Raw genomic sequence first — 19,949 nt, 5'->3', positions numbered from 1 at the left:
ATTACATATACTTTACTATGAATTCAAGGATGCCTTTCTAGGAGAATAGAGTTAAAAGACTTTGAGGCCTCATGAAGACTTTACTAGTCTTGCTTCTAGACCCTTCAGGCTTTTCTTCTCACCGTCAAGGCAACTGAAGGTCGCTAGTGAGGGCGACAGCATTCACCTTCGATTGTATGCCACCTTCAGAAACAGAGTGTTTAGAAGAAAGCCTGAGGTCTAGCAGCTAGACTAAGACTTTACCTGCTTCCTCAATGACTTCATCCCTACTTCATCCATTTACAAACATTTCATACCAGAAATGTAGTAGTGTTTGCTAATAGCATACAGTGGAAATCTATCTACCTGCAACACTTAAATGCAACATTTATTTTATCATGTGCTTACATGGTAGTAGTAGTAGTAGTAGTAGTAGTAGTATATAGTAGTAGTAGTAGTAGTAGCAGCAGCAGCAGCAGCAGCAGCAGCAGCAGCAGCAGCAGTAGCAGTAGTAGTAGTAGTAGTAGTAGTAGTAGTAGTAGTAGTAGTAGTAGTTCTTTACACAGAGTGATTACAATTAGGTGTTGCAGGTAGCATGATTTCTATTGTATGTAGTGACTTGCCCTAGAATGAACACAAAGAAATTATCAGTCAGTAACATTCAATGGTTTGTTTACAATTAAATTCTGTACTGTTTGTTTTGTGTACAGGAAAACAAGGGCGGTAAAGATTCAAAGGCGATCATTGCCAACAGGTAAGATGTAGCCAATCTGCAATGAAATTTGGGCATGCTTTGATACAAAGGAATATTCAGTCTGTTTGTAGTTACAGCATCATTATCTATTTGGGGGTGACCCTGCAATGGTCTTTGTAACCAAGTCGTGATTATTTGTAGTTACATACTAACAATGTGACTGAAAAATAGGTGCACAAGTAAATTGGCATAGCAGCATATGTTTATGAGTTGACAGACTGTTTCACTGTGATGGTGCAAAGACTTTTATTGGTGGTTATAAGTTTACAGACACTTTCATTGTATTGAAAACTGTCCTGTTAACTGGATTTCAGAACTAAGTGTCCTATTAAGCCAAAAACAAATAATTGTTTGGTTCCAGTAATTTGACCAAACCTAGTATTTCACTGCCGACCCTAAACTATTATAATAGGTAAATTCAAACAAAACATTTAAAAAATTGAAACACTTTGCAAAGTCGGGGGAGAAATACCAAGTAGTGAGATTTGATGACATTATCGTCTTGTGATTAAAATAACATGGCAGAATATAGTGTAGCAAATAACGTCTTCTACATATCATACGTAAAGTGTGAACACATCGATGAGAAATCTCTGCTGACCTCTACGAAAGTTGTAGCAACCTTAACCAAACCAAAAAAATTTAAATTAAAAAATTAAAAAATTTCCTACCTAATCATCCAGTTTTGAAATTGGGCTTTATCGGAACCACACAATTGTTTTCTTTGGCCTTAACATAAATAAAAAATAGTTTGAACAATGTGAATGAGACAAAGAGTAGTATTTTTAGTAAACATTTCACCAGCACTATATCGTCAATCGTAATGTATGTTTCTTTGTAGAGTGGACGTTAAACCAGTCACTAAAACCAAGATGTTGTCACTAAGGAAGAGAAAGCCAGAAACAAATGATAAAGGGAATGAAAGGAAGAAAGCAAGGCTTGACACAAAGGAATGTCTACCAAACGTTAGGAAAGGCCAGCCTGGCATAGTGAGACAACTTGTCGACAAAAGGTATTAAAGGTTATTGATGTTATCTGATGCAGCCATGGTAAACTTGTAAAAAAATTATGTTATCAAAAATAAACTTTAGGGGAACTCCACTCGACATAATTAACGGTATATTCATAAACTTTGGATTCTGGGGAGTCATTTCATGATTTCACATTACATAACTTTCCCTCAGTATGAATATGTATTAGGTGAACAATGAATATTCATGACTCCTAAGTGCTTATTTCCTTCAGATAAATAATCATGAATGTACATTGTTCATTTAATACATATTCATGTCCGCTAAGACCCATGAGTCAACAGTGTACCACTGAAACAATTGAGTAGAAAAAGAGTTTGAATTTGGTGTTTCTTAGCAATGGAATAAAATTTATGTGATGTGAAATCAAACCAGATTTAAACTGAATACCTTTGCGTAAGGGCAGAGTCTTCAGATATCCGTTCCACACACACAATAATTGTTGGTATGCAAAATTCTTAGCTATGGTCATCATACATGAGATACCCCTTAATTGGCAAATAGTTATGCCAAACTATAAGAAATCTGAAGATTGTAAGATATTGCCTAATTTCCAAAAATCATTAATTATGCAAATGAATGATCTAGCTTTACAGGACACCTACAATTTGTTATCATGTGCACTAAATTATATGGAATTTGAAGATTTTACACCTTGAATATTTTGTTTTGAGAAGGTGATCTTAGTGTTGTTTTTGATAAATAATATATCACTGTGACATTTTTTGTCCTTTTTCCAGATGGCTGAAAAAATTCAAGAAGGTATGTATAGCATAGTAGTGATTTGAAGTACATGAAAATACTTTGTATTCCGAAATAAATAGTAATATTGTAACTTGTTAAGATTGACATATCTCCATAGTAACTCATTGAATATATACCATGTGTATAATGGTATTATTATACATTGTATTGTAATATATAGGGGGTTCTCACTTACCAGTTGAGTTGATTCTGAGGCAACTCTAATCTTACCTAACATAAAAAAAAACAAATATGAACAGTTAATGTGACTTTGAGTTATTAAAATTTAGTTCAGGCACATTGGGGAGTTTAGAGTCAACTTATCTTTAGTGCCTGGCACAAAATTCCATTTGATTACATAAGTGTATTTATTTATTTAGTTTCCTAGATAAGGAGGGTTCCAGGGTTAAAGTTCAGGGTTGCTGCTAAATGATTGGAACAAATGAAGGCTATGCACAGGGAACAGGACAAATAATCAGTTTTGTTATCGCGATTTATCACGACATGTCCGTGTCCATTAGTCAGATCAGTGGATGTTTACACTCGCAGCTTAATGCGCTAATTGGGCAAATAACTAGTGAGTTTGTTCTTGAATTAGTAAGCTACTAATTAATGCAAAGCTGATAAGCTCCAATAAGACATTGATATCAGGTAGGAAATAGAAAGAAAAAACAGTGAGAGGAAAGTTTATTTGAAATATACAGAAAATAATATTAGAAATCCGGAAAATCGTAATAACAAAACTGATTACTTGTCCTCTTCCCTGTGGGCTATGCTAATATTGGATGACTGTGGTATGTGATCTGTGTCAGGTACAAAAACTTAGTGTGAATGGGCCCCAAATCCAGCTTATTAGTTTTACTACTTTATGTCGCCTCATAGTGAAACATTTGTAGTTTGAAAATAGTAATAGTGGTTGATTTAATCTTGTACTAGCTGTAATAGCCTGAAAGATTCAGTCATTGTTTCACCAATATTATATGTGGTGTGGGTAGCCAGTGGTTACAGAAGCGGACCAACAACTGAACCTTTCAGACTACAGTTGTAACTGGAGAATTATTTTCTCAAACATAGTCAGACAACCAAAAATATATTCACTGGAAATGGTTAAAAAATACCAATAATTAGACATTGTACGTGTCAACTAGAGGTCTGTTTTATCTATGAGTAGTAAAAGTAATAAGTTAAAATTGAGATTCATAGGGGGTTGATTTTTGGGTACGGACCCAGAAATCAATTTGATTGGATTGGATTTATAGCACTGTACTATACGTACTGCTACACAAATGTGTTTACCCACATGTGATTCAATTCTGTTCAGGGTGTATGATATTATGAGGACATCATTATATCTAACAAAATTGATTCAAAAATTGTTCCAGTTACAGAAAGTTCAGTTTTAAATACGCTAATAACTAATCTTTCCATGATCACAACTTCAACATTATGATATTTCTTCTCATTGTGCTGTTTGTACTCCATTTACCCCTACTTTTTTTAATGGTTTCCCCTTTCTTCCTGTTTCCATAGGTGAAGAAAGTCAGAAAAAAGGCCCCCTATCTTGCCAAGCCATACTTCACACTGAGTGGAATCAGTCCTCCTGTCTACGCTACTGTTATTACATCAATGCTTGAACACTACAGGATTTCGCTACGCTTAGCACAATCCAAGTTACTGAACAAACTAACATTCCGAAAACCAATCAATCCGGGCTATCACCTGGAGAATACTTTAGATGCACGGACCAGGAACAATGACAAGCAAGATGTATTTGTCTCAAGTGACGAGGAGGAGAGAGAGAATGAGAATGGTTGCCAAGATACAAGAAACAGAAATAACACTTTTGATGTATTCGATAAAGATCAGAGTTCAGTCAGCAGTGATGCAACACTGAAAATAATTCATGATAATGATGATGATGATAATATAGATTCAAGTAGTTCTATAGAGAGTAATACTTTTCTTACATTAGGAGTTAAACGCAAACAGAGACAGTCTCAGAGAATTGTTGATAACGATGAGAAGCTGACTGAGACAGTTGCGAGTCAGGATAGCAATACACAGACTTTTAATCAAACTCTTGCTGTTGAACCGTATGTAGACCTAGTCAACTCATCAGACTCTGACGACAACACTCAGAATTCAAACCACGGTGTCGGCTGCCAAGAACTTGCAAAACAGGCTTTACAGTATAGCACAGAGGATAAACTCAATTCATCATATCATTCCATTTCTTCAAATAATGTCATTTCTGGTTCTAGAGACAATCAGAGTTCATCCAAGGAACACAGAAATCATGTTGAGTCAAGTGATGATTTATTTGATAACGACAGTGATGATGAAACAGTCGTTGGGTCTCAAAATAGTATTGTCCTTAGCAGTAACGCGGCAACCAAAAAAGTGTCTGTTAATAGTGATGAAGATAGTAACCATAGCAACAGAATGAAAAGTGCATCTACTAAGGAAGTCTATGTTGATACTGACGAAGATAGTAACAGTAACCATAGCAACAGAATGAATGTTGCAGCTACTAAAGAAGTATATGTTGATAGTGATGAAGATAGTAATAGTAACCATAGCAACAGAATGAATGCTGCATCTACTAAAAAAGTATATGTTGATAGTGATGAAGATAGTAACAGTAACCATAGCAACAGAATGAAAGTTGCATCTGATATAGACAAGGATGGAGCAAGAGATGAGAATAGTGTGGGATCTATGCATTCTGTAACAGAGATTCAATATGAGAGTTGTGTATCTAAGACTGCATCTAATCATCACAGCAAAATACTTCAAGTTTCTGTCAGCAATCAGCCACTGTCTGCAGCAAAGCCACAAAACACAGACTTTCTTGCAAGATCAGTTCACTTCTCTCTTGAAGAAGGGAGATATTTGTATTACAAACAGCACAATCTCTTCACTGCAAACCAACAATCTGTAGCATTTGGAGACCAAGGAACTGTTGCCATAGGAACACAAGGGAGTCAGAATGAAGAAGACATGGATTTAAAGCTGGAGCTGGATGAGAGTGAAATACTTGGAAAAGAGGTGAGAAATAACAGAAGTCTCTCTGTATTATTATTCCCATCTTTTCTTGTTAGCTTGTCTCGATTGAGAAGAGTATTTTGGGTTTGACGTTTTTTGGTCAATGCCGAGAGTTTTTTTTTTTTTTTTTTAATTTTTTAATTTTTGTGCTAGGAATTCATTTTCTGTTATGCAGACAAATACACACAAACAAACAAACATAAATGCTATGGGAGTTTGGGGCTGTTACACTGGGCTCCATCTATCTGTCTATCTGTCCTAACCAAGAATCCAGGCAATTTTGAATTTTGATTTCCCCATCATGTTGGGGGAAATAACGAATTCAAAAACCCCATCCGCATGGCTTCCACTGCCATTTTCAGGCTAATTCGTCCGGACACATCCATATCTCGTACAATGACATGCAATGGCCAATTTTCAAATCAGGCTGCATTGGAATTATAACTTATTTCATTGGATTGAGAGGTCACATTCAAAGTACTGCATAATGTTTGTTTTGTTCTAATGCAGTATTACTTTGAAATGTGTGCATACTACATCAACAAACAAACAACTTTTTAAAATAGATGGAAGTTGATACTAGAGTGTAATTCATAATGCGTTTTCTAAGTTTTCAAAAAAAATGGTGAAATCACACTTATGACGTGAACACACCTAAACAATTTCCAAAGGTGAATATTGAGAGAGTGAGTTTATTATAACAAATTGCAAATTCAAGTTTAAGGAAAAATATCAGTTTCTGTAACATTCATATGTTTTACTCTGTCAGTTTCTGTAACATTCATATGTTTTACTTGTTACAATAACAGAATAACACTGGTTCAGAAGCAGACAATACAGAGTTATCACCAAGTAACAACTGCCAACGTGAAGATGTCATCTCTGATCTACATGGTAACCATAGTGACAGGTATAAACAAATCATGAATGTAACAAACAATTATGTACGTATCTAGACTGGGGAATTCATCATTGTTGGTGCCCCTGTTAACCATTAGCTAAAAACAATGAGTGGTGAAGGGAGTGTTCAAAGGGCTAATTTTCAATCCTTGGTCAGTGTCTCAACACTTCCCAATGTGTATCAAGCCAATATTTTCATAAATACAGTCCCCAGAATGCAACTATTTGCAAAACTACAGTGACTGATTTCTGTCCTGTATATTCATAATACCGTAGTCCAACACTAGGAGATAAAAATTCTCTCTAAAATGTCGGTTTCATAGGTGCTCTATGAGCTCCATGAGTGTGTTACGAGGTCAAAGTCATCTTAATCCAATCTGTAATACTTTCTAAAATGATAGTTTCATACGAACTCTGTGAACATATTACATGTACATGTAATCAAGACATAATGAGCGTCATCTTAATCCGAACCCTATTTATATACAGATTAGGCCTTTAATACACGACAGTTAATCTGTTAATCTAGTACATTGTACATATATCGACTATTGTATTCATTATTACTAAATCACAATATTGAAAATGATGTAAAAAAGCAAAGACATTTGATATTATGTCCGATTTTAATTAATTAGTAATTACAACATTTTAGAAAACTTATGTTGTGAGCAACTTTACCCACTCACATCTAAGGCTTTATTTTTGTTATTTAAATTCAGTTCAAGACAAGGCAGCCAATCACCAGTGTTCAACAGAGCTGTTGTTAGTAATATACCCAAAGATGACTCTGATGCCATTGAAGAAGTGTTGTCATCAGACCAAGATGAGGTTAAAGGTCAGGAGACTAAGTCAGAGGTCATAGGTCAGGAGACTAAGTCAGAGGTAAGCATTCATGTCATACTATTTTGTAAATTTTCACATATATTTGAATTTGATGTATAACAGTTATACGTTATGTCTTCCACTAATAAGTACATGTACATTGTTGTTGTAGATATAGCAATGGTGAAATGATAGATAATGATTTGTGTAGTCATTTGCTAGAATACTTCAAAGTAGGTGTTTTCTCCGAAAATTCAACTTTTAATCATGTGACTCCAGCAAGGTTTGTCTCTAGGTTAGCTTATTCCTAGATGTAAGATAAGTTGTGCTGTTCAGCCCTATCAGGTTTCTAAACCACGACTGTACTACACGACCAATATCCTGCACAGTGTAACCAGATTTGGTTGCAGCCAATCAAGCAAGTATTTTTATGTTGTAAGAGGTGTCAAAATGATCATGACTTTAAAAGCCGTTCAAAGTTGACTTTGAGACCAACCATCTAATTTTACATCAATAGTAAACTCAAGTTTCCTGGCCATAGTCTGGTATTTTATCAAGTACAAACAATTGACAAGTATCACCATAACAATCATAAGTTGAAGGCGTGGTCTAAATCTTTTGATCTACCCAGCACAGTCTGGCAGTTTAGTACAAACGTGAGTGTTGGCTAATAGTGTGACATGAATGTCGCAACTTACAAAGCAGCATAAGCCATGAAATGATACTCAAGTATTTATATCTTTTATTTATTTATTTCCAAGGATAACCTATTGGATGAGTCCTATGTATAGGCTCCAATGATACAGATATACACAATAAACACCAAAACATGGGGAATACATTGCTTTTCCCCAAACCGATTCAAAGCTATTAAATGAACTATCGAGATCAGTGAGCCTAATCACAAGGTTTCATGTTGAGATAGACACCATAGGTAATATGGGAATATAGTATGTTTAAACTTTAACAGATTCTACCAACTTTCACTGGCTGCTGACCATGGATTTTGTTTGAACTTCAACAGATTATACCTTGTGTAGTAGTATGCATGCCATTACTGTCCACATGGTGTAAGTGATGTTTGTCTGTTATCTTTATGGTATCTATCTCAACATGAAACTTTGTGATCAGGCTCACTGATCTTGATAGTTCATTTAATACCTTTGACTCGGTTTTTGGAAAAGCACTGTAATGATAGTATATTTGAAAAACAAAACATGACATAGAAATAAAAGTTAAATTAACTAAAACTTTTTGACATTATTGTTCAGCTAACTACAAGTAAACAAAGTTATTGATACGCCAATATTGTCTTGTAGGGAACACAGTGTCCGTTATGTGGTGTTGTCTGTTTGTCTTGTAGGGAACACAGTGTCCTTTATGTGGTGTTGTCTTTCCACAAACTGAGATTGAAGTACATGCAGCTGATTGTGATGGTACAGTACCAGTTAAACCAATCAGACAAGGTTAGTTGTTATATCACCTGCTTATCATCCAGTGAGAGAAGGTGCTCTCAGTTCCTGCAAAGAGGTCCAGTTACACGTACACATACACATACACATACACATACACATACACATACACATACACATACACACTCACACACACTCAAACACACACACACACACACACACACACACAAGTGACATACAACACACAAATGACACATACAACTGACACACACACATGCATACACACACACACACACACATGCATACAACTGACACACACACACATGCACACACGCAGTGACATACGACACACACACACAACATATTGAGCAACTTGTCACACAGTACAATTGATGGAGCTAGTGTTACTCTATCACTTGTGTACTTGAAAAATTGTTTGAACTGGCAATGTCACCAGAAAATAAGACTTATTTGATGTTTGACACAACATCATGTTTTGCCTGATGCACTGTGCTTGTATCCTCTTTGTAGCGTTACCATTGGCACACTTTATCCAATACCCATCTGTGTTCTTTACATTGCAGTGAGAGAGACAACAAAGACAAAACAAAGCTTCTTCAAACAGAAACAAGAGAATCATAAAAGTAATACCGTCGCTAATATAAAACCAAGAGGTGGAGAATTAAGTCAGACATTTGAGTAAGTACAAACAGTATGATAACTGTAATGTATAAATCCAACTCTTGATGAATTTGAGATTCAGCTGAAAAAAGACAATTTGAAAGAATAGCATGAAGACAAGGGAGGTAACAACTTTTGGATTGGTCTGTTTACAATGTACTGTTGCATTCTTTATGCTTACTGAGATGCATTTACCAATAGTAACACAGTCCTATGTGTGTATATAGACTCTGAAGAAGACCTTCCGTCGTGAGAAGTGTTGGTATTAAAATACAATATTAAAGACTTCAACTGTAGAGGGCTGAACTCGTTCTTCTATCAAAGGCAACTGAAATCATCAGACTTTGTAACAAAGACATGGTATTTATTGAGAGAGAAGAAAATTTTGTAAAACTGATAATTTTGTGTATGGTACTTTACCATAATTGTACTACAAGGCAAATTCAGCCTTGTTGGAAATAACAAAAGTTATCATCCCTGACAAGTACATTTGTCTATTCTTCTTGACTTAAAGGATTGAAGCTAGTACAAGCACTGCAGTGAAAGATAGAAAATTATCCAGTAAATCTGATAGAAACAGTACAAAGAGGAAAAGAAGGGTCATTGAAGGTCAGTTTTATTTGAAAATAATTTTGATATTACGTCTTCATATTGTGGTTTAAAGACCAATGTCTGATTAGGATTTTAAAGTTTGGGTGTGAAAAAAATAGTTGTCTGGAAGATATGTAGGAAAAATTGATATGAACAAAAGAATGATCCTATTTGATTCTTCTGGCGCCACTGATGAGATAGTAGTAATCAAAGGCCATGGGATCCAAACATTGGGGTTTATCAGAAGAGTGATTCCTGTGACTCCACAGATAAGGTAGTAGTACTCCAAGTATGTCCATGGGAGTCAAACAATTGGGCTTTAAAGTGGCCATATGGATGAGAATTTGGTATTTATTTTGGATTTTTATTTGATAAAACAGCTTCACTATGTTTTTCTACTTGAAAAAATAATGTGAAATAACATATACCAAGTCTATGTTTGCAACTCAATAAACGACAAAACATTAAACAATGTGTAAAATGTTTGTTATTGTACGTACAATAACAAACTTTTTACACTTTGTGCATATTTTTGCAATGTATTGAGATGTGAACATGGACTTGGTATATGTTATTTCACTTTATATTTTCATGTAGAATAACATAGTGAAGCTGTTTTATCAAATGAAAATCCAAAATAAATACCAAATTCTCATCCATATGGCCACTTTAAGATGTTGATTGTTAACCCAGATCAAACCACTAACTTTGTGAGGGTTTTAACAGAAGCTATGTATAAACTGAGAAATTTGACATAAGACTGTTTCTTTCTGAATTCTGTGAGAGATTTACTTGTCACTAAAGCACACAAGTATTTTCTCTTACATTTGTAGTTGGGGGGTGTCTTCCATGAAGACTTGTCATATTTTGAAATATCTATTTTCAATTTGTTTTCAAAAATCAAACAGATTATGCCAAGTAGCTAATATGTATCTCAAAAATTCATTTTGTGCTTACAGTGCGAAAAGTTGAATACCAATTCAGGCAATGATCAAAACAGGCTATTGAAATTTGATGTTTTCTATAAAGGCTACAATTTTCACATATTTTTTATGTTTGCCATATTTGTTGTCTTTCAGATAGTGACAGTGAAGAGGACATGACAGTCAGCAAGGTTATCAAGACACACGAAAGGTATAAATAATTTATCAGGTTACTCCAACAAGGAAATCTTTTCCTTCTCTGTGCCCTGACTTTTAATATTACATTCCTGAGTAACTAGCGCCCTCTGTGTTGATTTGTGGTGAGGATACAGAGCTCCCCCTGTGTTGATTTCTGGTTAGGGTATACAGTTACATCTCTTTGTTTGTGGCACAATGTCTGTAACCTTCATTTCAGCAAAACAATGTGCTGTACAAAAGTTTAACATGAAAAAATGAACTAATTGTACTGATTAAATTTTGCCAAGCTTATCCCCAAAATGAAGTGTTGAGGTTTTACCATGTACTGCAATATATTGTAAAATATCAAAATTCTAAAAATACCAATATTTTGCATTCTTTCTAGTATTTACTAAAAAAAAATTTAAATGTTTAAACTGGTATATTATGTTATAAAAATTGTTTTGTTATGACCTTGACAAAGAATATTCCTGAGCAACTAGTGCCCTCTATGTTGATTTTTGGGGAGGATCCAAAGTTCTATGACACATTTCAAAGTGTACAACTTTCATTTCAGCCAAACAATGTGCAGTCATATATCATAAAAAATAAATTAATCATGTTGTGTTGGATAATTTGTGCCTGGTTTATACATTTATTTAAAAAAATGAAATGTTGAGGTTTTGTCATACATACCTTGATACACGGTGTTTGAAGATACCAATAAAGTCATTCTTTTGTAATATTTTCAACGTTTTTAAGAATGAAGTATATTTCATGTAGTTGTATGGTAATGATATTAAAAGATAATCTATTTATTACAGAATTAGGTCTAAAAAAAATTGTTCGGTTCCACTTACCTGACCCCACCTACTTTTTCACCGCTGACCCTAAACATTTTTTTTACATATTCGAGAGAAAAAATAATATAATCACGAAAATTATGAAGTCTTGCGAGAAATAGTGGATACGGAAAACTGACATCAACTTAAGAGGACAATATAAAACTGTTCTTCCAATCTGTAATGGCTGTACATCTGATGAGAAGAAACCAATAACACAGAGACCATATGGAAAACAATGGAAAACATAACTACCTGAACTAGACACTCACATATGAAAAACTATATATATTTATTAAAATAAAACAAGAAATCTACCTACCCCACCTATTCTAAAATTGAGCGTAATCGGAACCACATAATTTTTTTTTAGGCTTAATGATAATAACAGATAAGCTATTTGTTATATAAATAGAGTAAATGCTTTGAAATCCTGAAAATAATTTTTTTTTTTCTTTTATTTCAATTTAACAGCAGTGATTCAGTAGGAAACAGACGTAGTGATGTTATTGAGGATATGGTCAATGAAGGAATCATACAAGTCACAGAAAGAAAGAACCTTAGACGACAGAGACAGAGAATTTTCCAGGAAAAACCACCAGCCCCCGTCTCTACAAGAATACATAGCAAAAGGTAAGTGTAATTAACATTACAGTCATTATTAAATTAGTCATAATTACTAGAAAAATTCAAAACTTAAAATAATCTGGAAAAATTTTGAATACTGATCAAAACTCTCTAAAACTTAATGATGTTTCAAATCAAACTGGCTTTCGGATTTCATATAATGTTAAGATTTTCTCAACTTCTATTTTTGTAATAATTACATGTATGATTTTTAAAAAGGTTTGAAAGCCATTACATTAGAAAACTAAGATTCTGAGTCTGACAGAATTTAAATATTTTGAATTATAATGAGTGGGTCGTAGGTCAATACGCCATATTCTGATTACCGGTGTTACGGCCATTTTGCTTGTAACAATCACAAGAGGGCGCCCCAGATTTGGCAAATTGAGGGCTAAAATTTTACCTGACCGTATTGTAATACACAAAGCCATGAACAAAATGTGGGTAAAATCACTCATTGTGTACTTAATGGAGTATTACATATACATGGCAAAACTTGGGAGAGTTTTTAGAAACCTGTAAAGCTGGGTTTTATTGAGATTATCTCATTTTCTTTTTTATAAAGTCTCAGTTGTAGACCTGTAAGTTCACAAGTCAGACAGAGTTGTCCCATATCTGTACATATCTCAAAGCAATTTCATTTCAGCTCACAGTATGGGAGTGTCTAATATCATCATTCTCAAAAGTCTCCCAGAAATGTTTTATGTATTTTTTTGTTTGGTGTTTTTTTTTTTGCTTTTATAGAATTGAAGTAGAGATAGCAATGGAGGAATGTTTTCTATGTAGAAAAATGATACCTAAAGCAGAATATGAACAACATGTACAGGACGAAATTGATAACCAAAATTTCTCGTAAGTATAGAGTTCAGTGTGTGTGTCTGTCTGTCTGTGTATGTGTATGTGTATGTATATGTGTCTGTCTGTGTCTGTGTATATGTCTGTCTGTGTTTGTGTCTGTGTCTCTGTCTGTCTGTGTGTGTGTGTCTGTGTGCACATGTCAAGTGTTCTGTAAAATATTGTCTGTCATTGTACAGTTATGTATACAATGTAAAATCATGTAGACACCTACCGTATGTCACACCACAAAGACCAAAGAGGTCCCATGAACAATGATAGACTGGAACTGTTAATGCTTTTAAATTGTCTAGCCAGCTCAACCAAGTCCCCTTTTTCTCCGTTGATCATATACCAGTTATCTTGTCATTTGACGTATTTATACAGAAACAGATAACTTTTGACTTAAGTGTATATTTTCATTTTCTCCAGAAGTCCTCAAAATGAATCAGACATTGAAATTATTGATGATGACAACAACCAGAAAGATGCTGCTGCTGCTGCTGCTGCTGCTGCTGCTGATGGTGGTGGTGGTGGTGGTGGTGGTGGTGGTGGTGGTAACTATGACAACTATGCAGATGATGAGGATGATGAGGATGAGGATGAAAATTTTGTTGGTGAACCTGGAGAAGGTGAAGGTGATGATGATGATGATGAAAGTGGAACAGAAATAGATTGGAATCAGCTTACTGATTCTCCAATTAAAGCATTCAGAGGTATATCTGAACAAAGAGGAGAGAGTTATATTGATTATAAAAACCAATTCAAAGAGAAACCAGGATCATCTAGGAGATTATCCATTCCGTCAACAAGTGGAAGTAGGGGGAAACCATCGGGAAGAGGCAGAGGGCATAGAGGCAGGGGGAAGAGTAGAGGCAAAGGAAAAGGCTGGAGGGGGAGGGGGCGAGGCAAAAGAATGTGGAGGAAATCAAAGTAACCTTCAAGTTTTCTAGACTTTTGTTACCAAGACAGGGTTACATGGCCTTTTTCTAGAACTGATACATGTTAGCAGTATTTTGTACTCATTCGTACTCAAGTATCCCTATGCAATCATGTGTATAGTTATATGCATTCCAATTGAAGTGTCTGAAAGTCTGGGCAAAAGTTATCCATCATTTCCCATATCGTGCCTCGATTTGTCTTCACTGAAACATCAAGAATAGGAGTTATTTGAAAACATAGAGTATATTGTGAGATATTTTTTACTTTCCTATGTCTTTGTTTTCTGTTTGTATCTTGACCTTTGACCTTTGTATTTTACCCCCTATTCTAAATATATACTTCAAATCTATAAACAAAGATTTTGTGTTGTCTAGTCTTGCAAGAGAGAGAGAGAGAGAGAGAGAGAGAGAGAGAGAGAGAGAGGGGGGGGGGGAGAGTGAGAGAGAGAGGGGGGGGAGACAGAGAGAGGAGGGAGGGAGACAATGAATTAGACCTCTTTCTCTAACATTTATTCATATACCAAGAACACTGCATACTAGTAGGAAAGTGTAAATTTTATTTTCGGTAAAAAAAATGATTATTGACAAAGTTCATCATAATATCAACTGTTAGCCTTAGGTATAAACCAGCATACATGTGTATGTATACTGGTTTGCACTAGATAATCCATTTTAAAATGAACTCTCCTCTTTACTGCAAAACACATACTGAATATTCGAATTAATATTCACCCGTTGACAACCCATCTCAAAAGTTTAACAATAGTGTCATGATCGTATAAACCAAAGACAAAATATATGATTGAATACATTATATTACAAATGGTTCAAATTCTAATGGAAGTTAGTTTCAAATTCTGATGGAAGTTACATTTTGAAATTTACAAAATAATGTGGGAAATAATATTTTGATAATAAAGTAATTTTTTCCCCCATATTTCTAAAATTTTGTAAGTACACAATGGTAGTACTAAATATGTCTAAGCCAAGATTACAATATTATATATGGAAGGGTAAAAAGCAAAATTATTTCAATCGACAGTACTTATCCAGTTTGCAATTATAGCATGTAGTAAATAATATAATAGACAGGGTTGCTTTGTTTTCACTCGTGATGAAAATTGCTAATACGTACTGTTCATGTGTTGACTGTAAAATATCATATTTAATATTTAATTTCTGCAAATAATCCCATAAAATAAGTATTGTTTAGTACTGATAATTACAGGTTTGTGAATATACAAGAAAACTTACCAATTCACATTACTTGAGATTGACTTGTGAATTGGAGAGATTTCAAAGTTAGCAATCCTACCAGCGATCTGATCTGCATGCAGTACAAGGCGTTCACTTTTAAAAATGTGTGGTTGTTATAGCAACTATCTAAGCTTCATAAGGAAGATGAAGCTTGTTTTACATATTACACATTTTACTTCAGTGTGTTACAATTACAAGTGGTGGTATTTTGTGTTTATTTATAAGTTGCGTGGGTGGGTTGCTCTTACTAATCTCCCCAGATCATAGTACAACCCACAAAAAAACACCGGTGCATTTCCATGAATGAAGTGAGTGAAGAAAATATTAGGTAAAAACAACAATACCACTGATATGAAAACAACAGCTGGTGCCGTTAATTTGTTGTAGGTTCACGTGACACTTTTATCAGTTTGTTTGTGTCTGTGGAAGTTATAATACACTACAGGAAGTGAGTAACTTGGCGCGTATCGTGACTTATACGTCACCTGTCACCAATCTCGCATTCTGATTGGTCGAGAGCCCTGCAGATACACAGGCGTATTTTTCACCAACAGCCGTATTTTGCTTGTTCTATCACGTGATCACTGCACGTCCCCTTGTAAACAAATCTAGCAGACAACTATAGAGATCGAGCTATAACCAGCATTTCCAGTGTCAAATTTGTTGTCAATCGAACAAAATATCACCGTTGTATACATTGTAACAAGTCTTTGAACTGTACTTTTCATGTTACAGGGGAAAAGCCAAAAATTCCACAGAGAACGGCGAAAGTCCAGTGACGGCGAACTCGCGGTCGTCACGCGATCGCGTAAACATGAATTCCTAAATTTATGAAGGATATGAAAATTACCACCACAGAGGGTGCAGTTTTTGCCTAACTAGAACAAGAAAGCATATCACGAACATTTTTGTACATTTAATGGAATACAGTACGCAAAACAAAGACGCACTCATTTTTCAGCTGATGGTTATAAGTTTGAATATATCGCTGAGTGATATGCAAATAGTAAACAATACGTCATACTTCTGAGCAAACGCGCACTCTGATTGGATGATAAAGTTAAGGCTGACGTGTAAACAACCGCATTGCAGTTATCGGAGTGGTGCATGATACTACGCTCAACAGTATAAAGCGGAAGTGATTTTATTTTAAAATGAAACAGCATCTTTAGACATTCAAAAATTAATTCATCGTCGCAGGTGACGTATAAGTATGTTATTTGCCAAATACTGTTCCATATCTTGCTGCTCGAGTTAATTTTTCCGGTATAACGGCTCGCCTCAGGCTCTCTGTTATTACCGGAAAAATTACCTCTCGCAGCAAGATATGGAACGGTATTTGGCAAATAACATATACTAACACGCGTGATATTCGTGAGTGTCTGGCGAGAGAAAACGCCCTCTCACAGAGGTGACAAAAGTTGAGATTAATTGATTGCAATTTTCCAATTTGATGATGCATAATATGACAACAAAATAATTTTAATTAAAATGTCCTTATATGGTAATATGTAAATCTGAAGCAACCCCATATTTGGAAGTTTCATTGAAAGCATTCCCCTATAAGGTAATGCAGAATACCCATATTTGGAGTTATTAATCCAAAATTTTGCCTTTAATTGGTGACAAATTGTAACTTGTACAGTTGCCTTCTTGAACTTTCTTGCAGTCCTTTTCATCAGAACCATCAGGGCAATCTTTGATGCCATCACAACGACGACATTCTTCTACACACATGCCACAGTCACAGTGCATGAACTCAAATGGCTTCTTAATAGAACCTGTCTCACAGTACTCTGAAAACAAACACAGTAATAATAAACAAACAACATACATACATACATACATACATACATACATACATACATACATACATACATACATACATACATACATACATACATACATACATACATAGTATACATACATAGTATACATACATACATACATACATACATACATACATAGTATACATACATACATATGTACGTACGTACGTACGTACACACACACATACATACATACATACATACATACATACATACATACATACATACATACATACAATGTACATACAAACATACATACATAACAAACAGACAATACATCTTGCTTCATTCACGAAAGCATACTGTAGAGAACACTGCAAACATTCATGCAAACACCCTGAGTACACCATACTGGCATATATGTTTAATATGGTATGTTATCATCATATTTACCCTGGTGTTGTTGAGCACATCTCTCAGGATCTTCATCAGAGGCATCATCACAATCTATAAGACTGTCACATTCAAATTTTTTCCAAAGACACGCTCTTTCATCATCATCAAACCGACTACAATGGAACAATTGATCCTCATCTGTTACACCTTCTTTATGGAATGTGTCACATGCTGAAATGTAAACCAACACAGATGATTTTAGTACACTACATGTGGTAGTTTATGTATAAATTTGTGTGTGTGTGTGTCTCTCTCTCTGTATGTAATGTATGTATGTATGTATGTATGTATGTATGTATGTATGTATGTATGTATGTATGTCTGTGTATATGTATGTAATGTATGTATGTATGTATGTATGTGTGTGTGTGTGTTGGGTCAAATTTAAAGAGATGAGCTTACTCATATATTGTGAAGCTGTTACCAGGACAACCAAGTAACTGGCAAGAACGTATACAACAATTGTCTTCATGGTGAACTGCAAAGTAAAAGACAAAACATATAGTAAATATAAGGAAACAAACACAGATTTGTTGAAAAAATTGTTGTTTACTATCATTGCAAAATATGCCCCTTTATAGACCATGAACATAGTCACAAATGTGCTTTTTTAGCTCTTTTTTATATTTGTTATCAAAATTTAGTGAGAATATTTTATGAGTATTATGGAATTTTGAGTGGTCTGGGTATATGATATGATACCACTAATATTCAACCAGAGCTCAAAATTTCATGTAAATATGCAGTTGCATGTACCACTCTGAAACTTATTCTCAATCTATATATTAAAAAATAATTATAGTAACTATTCATTCCTTTGAGTCACTTTATGCTGATATTAGTTATTGGCAGATCACTGTATTGGATGCCGCCATTTCTATGACTACACATTGGACATAATATATTCTAAGTCATGTGAATACCGGGTCCATAACATACAGAACAAATCGGTTCAGGACAGTTTGATGAGAAATTGAATATCATATAAGTCATGCAAATTTGAGGAGGGTCTCAGAACATGTTCACTTTTACATAGCTATGAAATATGGCTCTTACAAGAGACAGGAGTTAGGAGGTCTTTTTGTGGCAGTGTGACACAGTACTAAAGCTTCAATAAAGTTAGTGTCGGCCATTGATATCAGTTTGTATAATAGACCACGTTGTCTCTGTTAGAAGACGGTCAGCTCCTAGTCCTATGTATATGAACCAAGGATTTAGGAAATTTGCAGTGAATAAATGAAGTATTGAACTTGACCTTCAACACATAGCTGCTGTAGTTGTTGTATAAAACAAGGCACAAAAATCTCAGAATTTTGCCCTACGTCTGGATACAAGTACAATAATCTTGTGGAACTATTTTGATCACAATCAGAAGATATTAGTATCAAAAACTGAACCACACCTCACTTTAAATTCATCATCACAAATAATGGAGTAACAGACCGAGATCTATACATTATACAATATCACAACACCAGTGCCTGGATACTGTATATGTATATCTAAAGAAAATATTTAACGTTTCAACTCACAATTTTAGTACTCTTACCAGCAAAAAGACACCAGACAAGTCTCCCTTGGCTCAAATTGACCTGTTTAAGGACACGTCGACATAGTTTACCTAATGTTGCCCCACCCAAATGAATCAAAACTACCAGTTAACGATGCATATAACTAGTTCACACCTGTAATGTATTGTATTATCCAGTGTGTAGCATATCATCTAGTTGTTTGTGTATGTATAGCTATGTTTAGTAGTACAGTGGAGTGTCAACATTAAAAACCATATGTCAGTATTTCTTCAGAAATAATTCACTTCAAATTACAATCTTACCTGTAAGACACTTTCCAGACAATCCACATCAATTCCTTCACTTCACTGCAATGGCGTGTAACACAGAAGCCGAGAATATTAGCATGTCAATGGAAGTATTGTGAAAAGAAGACAGGGGTCAAGGTTCACTCTCACTGAGGTCATGAAAGGTAAAGTGACTGTTGTTATGCAAATTAGATACACATTCCAACTGACTGTGTATTGCGCATTGTTGACAAATCTACTAGCTTCTGTACAGTAGTTCTATTTTACATTCCTTCATTATTTTTAATACATCAGTTGAAGAATAAAATGTGCTGAATGTTTCATCAGACCCATGATGGGCAA

General features: G+C 34.8%; 2 protein-coding genes across 2 annotated transcripts; one reads left to right on the top strand and one right to left on the bottom strand.

Moving 5' to 3' along the window:
* Positions 1 to 693: 693 nt before the first annotated feature.
* LOC144446900 (uncharacterized) lies at positions 694 to 14,525 on the top strand. Its single transcript, XM_078136746.1, has 13 exons — positions 694 to 733; positions 1,575 to 1,745; positions 2,505 to 2,526; positions 4,039 to 5,556; positions 6,363 to 6,463; positions 7,176 to 7,338; positions 8,642 to 8,744; positions 9,275 to 9,389; positions 9,886 to 9,980; positions 11,042 to 11,096; positions 12,379 to 12,537; positions 13,276 to 13,383; positions 13,801 to 14,525. The coding sequence occupies exons 2-13, from the start codon at positions 1,606 to 1,608 to the stop codon at positions 14,300 to 14,302; spliced, it is 3,081 nt and encodes a 1,026-aa protein (XP_077992872.1). The 5' UTR covers positions 694 to 733; positions 1,575 to 1,605; the 3' UTR covers positions 14,303 to 14,525.
* Positions 14,526 to 14,854: 329 nt separating this feature from the next.
* On the bottom strand, positions 14,855 to 19,700 carry LOC144446517 (uncharacterized). The gene is made up of 4 exons (XM_078136294.1): positions 19,623 to 19,700; positions 18,191 to 18,266; positions 17,786 to 17,959; positions 14,855 to 17,359 (listed from the first exon to the last, which is right to left on the bottom strand). The coding sequence occupies exons 2-4, from the start codon at positions 18,258 to 18,260 to the stop codon at positions 17,160 to 17,162; spliced, it is 444 nt and encodes a 147-aa protein (XP_077992420.1). The 5' UTR covers positions 18,261 to 18,266; positions 19,623 to 19,700; the 3' UTR covers positions 14,855 to 17,159.
* Between the last annotated feature and the right edge of the window lie 249 nt (positions 19,701 to 19,949).

This window comes from Glandiceps talaboti, chromosome 15 (genome assembly GCF_964340395.1).
Source record: "Glandiceps talaboti chromosome 15, keGlaTala1.1, whole genome shotgun sequence".
Lineage (NCBI taxonomy): Eukaryota > Metazoa > Hemichordata > Enteropneusta > Spengelidae > Glandiceps > Glandiceps talaboti.
This window is presented reverse-complemented; position numbering and strand designations above follow the sequence as displayed.

Bases quoted from the DNA above. Each gene is read 5' to 3' on its own strand.
- LOC144446900 (XM_078136746.1), top strand. From the start codon at position 1,606: ATGTTGTCACTAAGGAAGAGAAAGCCAGAAACAAATGATAAAGGGAAT. The intron at 7,339-8,641 runs GTAAGCATTCAT...TTTGTCTTGTAG, and splicing joins GTCAGGAGACTAAGTCAGAG to GGAACACAGTGTCCTTTATG. The intron at 8,745-9,274 runs GTTAGTTGTTAT...TTTACATTGCAG, and splicing joins AGTTAAACCAATCAGACAAG to TGAGAGAGACAACAAAGACA.
- LOC144446517 (XM_078136294.1), bottom strand. From the start codon at position 18,260: ATGAAGACAATTGTTGTATACGTTCTTGCCAGTTACTTGGTTGTCCTG. The intron at 17,960-18,190 runs GTAAGCTCATCT...TTTACATTTCAG, and splicing joins AACAGCTTCACAATATATGA to CATGTGACACATTCCATAAA. The intron at 17,360-17,785 runs GTAAATATGATG...GTTTGTTTTCAG, and splicing joins ATGTGCTCAACAACACCAGG to AGTACTGTGAGACAGGTTCT.